Source organism: Oncorhynchus keta, chromosome 19 (genome assembly GCF_023373465.1).
Source record: "Oncorhynchus keta strain PuntledgeMale-10-30-2019 chromosome 19, Oket_V2, whole genome shotgun sequence".
Classification (NCBI taxonomy): domain Eukaryota; kingdom Metazoa; phylum Chordata; class Actinopteri; order Salmoniformes; family Salmonidae; genus Oncorhynchus; species Oncorhynchus keta.
In genome coordinates this window covers 57,487,162-57,496,122 of record NC_068439.1, presented here as the reverse complement: position 1 = coordinate 57,496,122, position 8,961 = coordinate 57,487,162, and the positions used below count along the sequence as shown (strand labels likewise).

General features: G+C 44.2%; 1 protein-coding gene across 4 annotated transcripts in view; it reads right to left on the bottom strand.

The window, feature by feature from the left end:
- Positions 1 to 335: 335 nt before the first annotated feature.
- The window catches only part of brf1b (BRF1 RNA polymerase III transcription initiation factor subunit b), a 122,945-nt gene continuing 114,319 nt past the window's right edge, over positions 336 to 8,961 (bottom strand). For all 4 annotated transcript variants that reach the window (XM_035793994.2, XM_035793997.2, XM_035793995.2 and 1 more), the window contains exons 18-19: positions 3,078 to 3,273; positions 336 to 2,481 (exon numbers count right to left, since the gene is read on the bottom strand). In XM_035793994.2, the coding sequence (XP_035649887.1) occupies positions 2,444 to 2,481; positions 3,078 to 3,273 (234 nt within the window). In that variant the 3' untranslated portion in view covers positions 336 to 2,443. The remainder of the gene's footprint in view (positions 2,482 to 3,077; positions 3,274 to 8,961) is intronic.

Sequence of the window (8,961 nt, the reverse complement as noted above, 5' to 3'; positions counted from 1 at the left end):
GACAAATAAACATTTGGACACCTTGTACCGATTTCGTTCTAATCCAAGTCAAGGTCATGCTTTTAAATATTCAGAGTATATGATACTGCTGCAAATTGACAAGTGTACGAGTTTTAAGAAACACCACATTAAAATGTCAGTGTCAGTTCACTATTTCTTAACACCTACTCCTATCTTTCTCTATTTCACCCTTTCTTCCCACCAATTCCACTCTTTCTTTCCACCTGTCCTCGCTTTCTCTATTGATTCAAGCCTCCTTCCCACCCAGTGGAGTCCCCCCCCCAGTGAGATACATAGCTGATACGATCATATCATCCAATTAAAAAAATACACAATAACTGAAATTAGTTTATTCACTGATAAAAATGGAATGTGTGTGATTGTGTTGTTGTGAGGAACTACTGTTCCTTAACTAGGGCCGGGATTCAATGCAAGGCACGTTATTGTGTACCACAGTACACTATACCACAGTACACTGTAACCGACTTTAAACAGTAATTTACGATTGAGCTGCCATAGGCACTGTGAATGCTATCTCTGCGAACGTCAAGGAAAATGCCTTTAAAAGGCACATTGTCGGATGTATAGCGATGTGCGCTATTACACACCTTGGATTGAATCCAGGCCTAGATTAACTTGGAATGCTGTTAGGAAATGTTCTGTTCAAAAGCTGGTGGACTTGACGTGTAGAATATCAAAATACAGAACACCAGGATCTACCATCCTTTTCAGTTTACCAGTGAATTCATATAAAATCATAAAATGACAGAATTTTGTCATAAAACATACTGTAAGTAAATGTACAAAAACACAAAAGCAGGCTAATATTTCATCTGGCGAAACAACATATATAAACATACAAACAGACTACCCAACAAAGATTGATATTTACATTCATACATAGTTGTAGTTTTTCATATTTGCTTTTGAAAAGTATGCACAAGATAAAATAGCTAAAATACAATGACATTTCTACAAACAAACAAAAGCATTTCAGTAAACTTTCTTTTCTTTTTTTCCCTTCCTTTTTACAATGATATACAGAGCTCTACCAAGAGATAGCTGCCTTGGAGTGATTGTACTATTCTAGGTTTCATGGATACATCAGGCCTCACTTTGTTAAAGCATAAAAGTGCCGCTAGTGTGGAAAGTGACCGTATTACTCCTAATAATCGTAGCAGCATTTTATTTTTGAATCTTTCATTATCAAAACATCCTGGAAAAAAACTGGCAACGAGCAGAGCTTATACACGATGCACACAATTTATTTGAACTGATACGGTTTGTTATGACAACAGCGGCACTTCTTTGCTTTTTCAAAATACCACCCACTGAGTTTTGCATTTGGTACATATTTTACAAAATGGATGCCAGTTAATTTCATTATATAAAAAACTGCATTTGTGAATACCAGCATTTGATGAAGATCATAAAGGGAGATTCTACAGAGATCAAAGGACGGCGGGTAAACAAGGATGGACGTAAGCACAGTATCAATTCCCTTTCAACCGCATGACAGTCGGTAATAAACAACAAGATAAATACGTCCAAATGTTCATTTCAATGACTGGAATTGAAAAGGGACTGACCAACTCGGGTGTTTATTGAGATAATGGTGAGGGGCATGTTGTGCCCATTGTGCTACTCAGTGCCCATAGATGCATTGAATAGCCCTGCCAGCTGAAGCCAACGTCCCGTTTTGACAATTATAGCACCGCTACGAAAGGCGAGCAAGGTTGAGTGGATACACTCCGGTATGCCCTTTCCCTGACCGTTTCCCAAATGGTATTCCCTATATAGTGCACTACTTTTGACCATAGTACATTATGTAGGGAATAATATGATGCCATTTGGGACGCAGGCCCTCTCTACAGAGCATAATGCAATGCGGCAATGACAAAAGGCCCATTGCAGTACCAGTGAACTGGCACGACCTAGCTGTTCTCGCCGACTGCTCATTGAGTGGACAGACGGGTCAGTGTGAACTCTGTAACAATAGAAAAGTAGGTGACCGAGGATTGTGGATATTTGTGAAAAATATTTTTCAAAAGGAAAGGAAAATAAGCACAGGATCAGCGTCCCCCCCCAAATTATAACCTTCATTACTGGCAAAACTGATTCAAGATCAGCATCTAGAGGGAATTAGAGAGAGCGACTGGTTGTGCAGGAACACACCTGATTCTACGAACCAACTCGTGATCATGACATTGATTGGCTGAATCAGGTGTGTTTGAGCAAGGCTGGAATAAAAGCTTGCATACCCCGTAGCTCTCCCCACACCCAGCCACACTCCATGTTCACCGTAGCAGTTTATCTGAACAGTGGATGTCCTTTTCCTCTCCTCCCTTCCTCTGGCGACTGTCCCCCGCTCAAAGAGGTCAATGGTGAGACAACTATTTTGGGGAATCCGCAGTATTTGATGAAAGAAGAGGAAAAATCGAGCCTAGAAAACCTCTTCCTCTTCAGCCTCACAGCCGTACTCTAAGAGAAAAAGAGAAAGGGAGTGAAATGCTAGTGTGCAGGTCCATTGGGTTAGCATTTCAATCAGCACCATCACAAGCTCACAGCGCTAGGGGGTATGCCTTCAGGGCTGATGAAATGTATTTTACCTTCATTTAACCGGGCAAGTCAGTTAAGAACAAATTCTTATTTTCAATGACGGCCTAGGAACAGTGGGTTAACTTGCCTGTTCAGGGGCAGAACGATAGATTTGTACCGTGTCAGCTCGGGGGTTTGAACTTGCAACCTTCCGGTTACTAGTCCAACGCTCTAACCACTAGGCTACCCTGCCGCCTGCAATTTTTAACAACATTGATGAAAATAAGCCATAACACCTACGATTCACACGCGTTGAAAAGAGCTTGCAATGAATTGTTACTTACTGTACCTATTGTGCCATGGATACGTTTAATAGTCAAGTCTGTATTGACATGCTGTGTGTGTGTGTGTGTGTGTGTGTGTGTGTGTGTGTGTGTGTGTGTGTGTGTGTGTGTGTGTGTGTGTGTGTGTGTGTGTGTGTGTTGGTTGGTGTTTTTGTACTGTAATGTCTGTGCGATCTGCATTGCATGTTCTCTCACCGTTTCCTCCCAGGAGCTGCAACGCACTGACACAGGGCTCCTCCACTTCTTCCTCCTCTTCATCCTCTGCCACTTCGTCATAGGCCACCGGGCCACTCTCCACCATAGTGGGTCCTGGAGGGGCCGGGTTGGGGGTAGGCGGGCTGGACAAGTTGGGCAGAACAGGGTTTGCAGCCGGGGTCAGGTTAGGGGTCACCTGGAAAAGGAACGTGTTTACGTTAAGCAATACTGTCATCTGCTATGGCCATTGGATACCACTTCTGCCACCGAAATGTCGCTAAATCATGTCTCTAGCAAAAATGGAAAATATTAATTAAATGAGGGAGTGAGTTAGAGAGAGCAAATGGAGACAAAGAGGGAAGAAAGGGGAAAAAAAGAGCAACAGAGAGTGAGGGATAAATCAGAGATCGCATATCCCAGCAGGCATTTTTGCAGGAGTGAAGGGAAGCAACGCCGGGGGGTGCGAGAGGCCTAATTAATCATCGTGTACTGGAAAAGAGGAGGCTATTTGAACTAATTATAGCATGGCCCTCTCTTATTTCTCTCGCTCTCTCTTTCAGTCACTGCCTCTTTCCTTCTCTCTCATGCTAGGGCATAATGAGGACCATCTCCAGGCGGTGACAGTCAAGGCATGACCACCAGTAGGAGAGACCTGATGGCAGATGGTCAGGGAGAACAAGTTGACTAGCCTCAAGCCCCTACAAGGCTCTGACCAAGGGACTTCAGCACTGTTCACAGGCAGGCTTGTTGAAGCCTGGGCCAGTGGGGCCTGGGCCAGTGGGAGGGATTGACAGAGAGTGGAGACTGGGATAGTGTGAAGCCATGTTGGCCTTAACTAGTGGGTTCACCAACAAGAGGAGAGACAGCACTATGGTTGGGCCAGGGCAGGGAGGATCCCGATTGAAAATGCAGCAGAGCCATGTATACTGAACAAAAATATACAGTTGAAGTTGGGAGTTTACATACACCGTAGCCAAATACATTAAAACTCAGTTTTTCACAATTCCTGACATTTAATCCTTGTATAAATTCCCTGTTTTAGGTCAGTTAGGATCACTGCTTCATTTTAAGAATGTGAAATGTCAGAATAATAGGGTCAGAAGTTTACATACACTCAATTAGTATTTGGTAGCGTTGCCTTTAAATTGTTTAACTTGGGTCAAACGTTGTGGGTACCCTTCCACAAGCTTCCCACAATAAGTTGGGTGAATTCTGGCCCATTCCTCCTGACAGAGCTGGTGTAACTGAGTCAGGTTTGTAGGCCTCCTTGCTCGCACACACTTTTTCAGTTCTGCCCACAAATTTTCTATAGGATTGAGGTCAGGATTTTGTGCTGGATTGGTTTTCTGAACCATGCCCCTATGTTTCTTAAAAGGTATCTGTGACCAACAGTCATGTGAAATCCATAGATTAGGGCCTAATTGACTGATTTCCTTACATTAGCTTCTTAAGGAAGTAGCAGAATACAGCTCCCTGGCAGGAACATCACTCAGCGGAGTTTCAGAGCGCCAGCTATAGTTTTTGATAAAACTCAAACTGTCATTAAACTTTCATTAAAATACACATTCAAGGTAGTGAATTAAAGCTACACTCGTTGTGAATCTATCCACCAAGTCAGATTTGTAAAATGCTTTTCGGCGAAAGCGTGAGAAGCTATTATCTGATCGCATGTACCCCCAAAATACTGCAACGTCACCTAACGACAGATTTTGCGGTAGCCGGGGCTACCCAAAACGCTACCCAAAACGCAGAAATAAAATATAAAACATTCATTACCTTTGACGAGCTTCTTTCTTGGCACTCCTAGATGTCCCATAAACATAATTTTGGGTCTTTTTTTGATTAAATCGGTCCATATATAGCCTAGATATCGATCTATGAAGACTGTGTGAACAACGAAAAAAATAGCGTTTTCTAACGTAACGTCGTTTTTTAAAATTAAAAAAGTCGACGATAAACTTTCACAAAACACTTCGAAATACTTTTGTAATGCAACTTTAGGTATTAGTAAACGTTAATAAGTGATCAAATTGATCACGAGGCGATGTATATTCTTTAGCTGTCCGTCTGGAAATAATGTCCGGGTAAATCTCAACCAAAATATCCGGTCGGAGACCTGAACAAATGGCTTGTCTCTTCTTCGTTTGACCAAGAAACAAATCGTAGGCAAATGACAAGACTGTTGACATCGTGTGGAAGCTGTAGGTATTGCAACCTCAGCCCCATTTAATGTGGTTCGCCTTTAACAATGGGTTGAAGTGGCGGATGGATATATTTTTCCATTTTCAGTGATCAGATTTTCCTGCACTTTTCGATGAAACGCACGTTCTGTTATAGTCACAGCCGTGATTTAACCAGTTTTCGAAATGTCTGAGTGTTTTCTATCCACACATACTAATCATATGCATATACTATATTCCTGGCATTTTATTTATTTATTTTTTATTTCACCTTTATTTAACCAGGTAGGCTAGTTGAGAACAAGTTCTCATTTGCAACTGCGACCTGGCCAAGATAAAGCATAGCAGTGTGAACAGACAACACAGAGTTACACATGGAGTAAACAATTAGCAAGTCAATAACACAGTAGAAAAAAATGGGCAGTCTATATACAATGTGTGCAAAAGGCATGAGGAGGTAGGCGAATAATACAATTTTGCAGATTAACACTGGAGTGATAAATGATCAGATGGGCATGTACAGGTAGAGATATTGGTGTGCAAAAGAGCAGAAAAGTAAATAAATAAAAACAGTATAAAAACAGTATGGGAATGAGGTAGGTGAAAAAGGGTGAGCTATTTACCTATAGACTATGTACAGCTGCAGCGATCGGTTAGCTGCTCGGATAGCTGATGTTTGAAGTTGGTGAGGGAGATAAAAGTCTCCAACTTCAGCGATTTTTGCAATTCGTTCCAGTCACAGGCAGCAGAGTACTGGAACGAAAGGCGGCAAATGAGGTGTTGGCTTTAGGGATGATCAGTGAGATACACCTGCTGGAGCGCGTGCTACGGATGGGTGTTGCCATCGTGACCAGTGAACTGAGATAAGGCGGAGCTTTACCTAGCATGGACTTGTAGATGACCTGGAGCCAGTGGGTCTGGCGACGAATATGTAGTGAGGGCCAGCCGACTAGAGCATACAAGTCGCAGTGGTGGGTGGTATAGGGTGCTTTAGTGACAAAACGGATGGCACTGTGATAGACTGCATCCAGTTTGCTGAGTAGAGTGTTGGAAGCGATTTTGTAGATGACATCGCCGAAGTCGAGGATCGGTAGGATAGTCAGTTTTACTAGGGTAAGCTTGGCAGCGTGAGCGAAGGAGGCTTTGTTGCGGAATAGAAAGCCGACTCTGGATTTGATTTTTGATTGGAGATGTTTGATGTGAGTCTGGAAGGAGAGTTTGCAGTCTAGCCAGACACCTAGGTACTTATAGATGTCCACATATTCAAGGTTGGAACCATCCAGGGTGGTGATGCTAGTCGGGCATGCGGGTGCAGGCAGCGATCGGTTGAAAAGCATGCATTTGGTTTTACTCGCGTTTAAGAGCAGTTGGAGGCCACGGAAGGAGTGCTGTATGGCATTGAAGCTCGTTTGGAGGCATGAGTAGCAGGGCGCTGAAATGTTGCGCGATTTTTAACAAAAAGCTGCGAAAATTCGCAACAGCCTTAAGAGGATTTATTAACTGTTACTTAGTGAAATTGCTGCATGTTGTGTTTATATTTTTCTTCAGTGTAGAAGAGAGCTTCAGGACGCTCAAGTCATACACAATTGCAAACATAAGCACAGACATCAATCTTCACCCAGTGCCGGGGTTTGGTCTAGTTGTAGCGCTACCGCACCTGAAGCACGTGCCTCTGGAGGCAGGTTAGTGCACCTGGACCACGTGCCCCTGGAGGCAGGTTAGTGCACCTGGACCACGTGTCCCTGGAGGCAGGTTAGTGCACCTGGACCACGTGTCCCTGGAGGCAGGTTAGTGCACCTGGACCACGTGTCCCTGGAGGCAGGTTAGTGCACCTGGACCACGTGCCCCTGGAGGCAGGTTAGTGCACCTGGACCACGTGCCCCTGGAGGCAGGTTAGTGCACCTGGACCACGTGTCCCTGGAGGCAGGTTAGTGCACCTGGACCACGTGACCCTGGAGGCAGGTTAGTGCACCTGGACCACGTGCCCCTGGAGGCAGGTTAGTGCACCTGGACCACGTGTCCCTGGAGGCAGGTTAGTGCACCTGGACCACGTGTCCCTGGAGGCAGGTTAGTGCACCTGGACCACGTGCCCCTGGAGGCAGGTTAGTGCACCTGGACCACGTGCCCCTGGAGGCAGGTTAGTGCACCTGGACCACGTGACCCTGGAGGCAGGTTAGTGCACCTGGACCACGTGCCCCTGGAGGCAGGTTAGTGCACCTGGACCACGTGCCCCTGGAGGCAGGTTAGTGCACCTGGACCACGTGCCCCTGGGAGCAGTTTCCACCACTCACTTTCTGTACTGTATCTCTCTCATATATCTCTCCATTTACATTTCTCTCACTGTCAATAAAACATGTACAAATTCCTAATAAATATATGTAAAAAAAAAGACAACATAAAATTGAACCTTACAAAGTGAACCTCTATGGTTACTCTTTCGAAAGATGCCCCTTTGACGTGTCTTGTAAACGTCTCACTCCTCTCTCTTTCTCCTTTCCTGAATGCAGGCTTTACTTCCATTCTGAACACTATGCTCCAGCCAATTAGTGGACTTTTTCATTGGTTCCCTGGAGGTAGCATTGGGTTGCCTGGCAACGGGCAGATGACCCTTGCGTGAGGTCCTTTCTACTGCTGATTGGTGAGCTGTGAAGTCTCATTCAGTTGTCAGAGCACTGAGGGAGCCCAGAGTAGACCACTAACATGCCAACTCCTGTGATAATCAACATTTAGCCCCATGCTAATACCTTATTAACCAAATGCTTACCGAACTTGAGTTACGTGCTAATACAATGTCGACTGCTGACCCTAAGTTGAACAAGAGCTAACCTAATGAGTACAGTGGACTGTATCAAAACAAAACAATGGTAAGTAGTCACTTACAAAACAGGGTATGGAGCGATCTGAAGTATAAGATTGAAGGTGCTATTTGGTTTAGGGATCAAGGGAAATCAATGATGATCAAGGCCCTATTCAAATAAGTATTAAAAAATACAGACCTGCCAACTTCAGACATTTTTATGAGTACCTCCTCAGCACGGTGGCGGTACTCCCAGCCCCGGACCCCATGACGCGCACATTTAGCTTAATAATGATGTTGGCAGAAAACTGCCTCAGTAGTGATGGGTTCCGACTTACATTCTGTCAGAACATGTTATTATTAGACATAATGTATCTTATGGAAAGAAGAAGAGCCAGTCTGGTACAAGTCAACAGGACAGCCAACAGTGAGTTGGGGAGTAGTGAGGAATTTGGCTGAGGTCAGCTCAGATGAAGTGAGAAGGAATCACCAAAGTCCAGTCTAGCAACAGAGATCTATTGGCTGTCCAGATGTGTAAGGAGGAGACTCAGCATAGAAGGAAGGTTTAAATACCAGTGCTTGTGTAAATATGTATTTTGCAGCTGTGTGACCCAGTGGGTGAATAAACTTGGTTTAAGCTTTACTAGACATCTGAGTTTTTACTCGGTTTATTTAGAACCTAACAGTTGGCACTGCGAGCAGGGTTCACCACGATTTACAGTTGAACGACAGAGTCAGAATCAGTGACAGTTCCTGCATCTGCTACCACTCATTCTAACATCTTGGGGAGATGAGAATCGTAGGCTGAACAATTATAGGATATGGACCTAGAAGGCCTGAATTTATTCAGTAGGCCCATTGTGTAACGACTGGTCGTAAATATATGGTGTAGGGTAGGTGTTACATC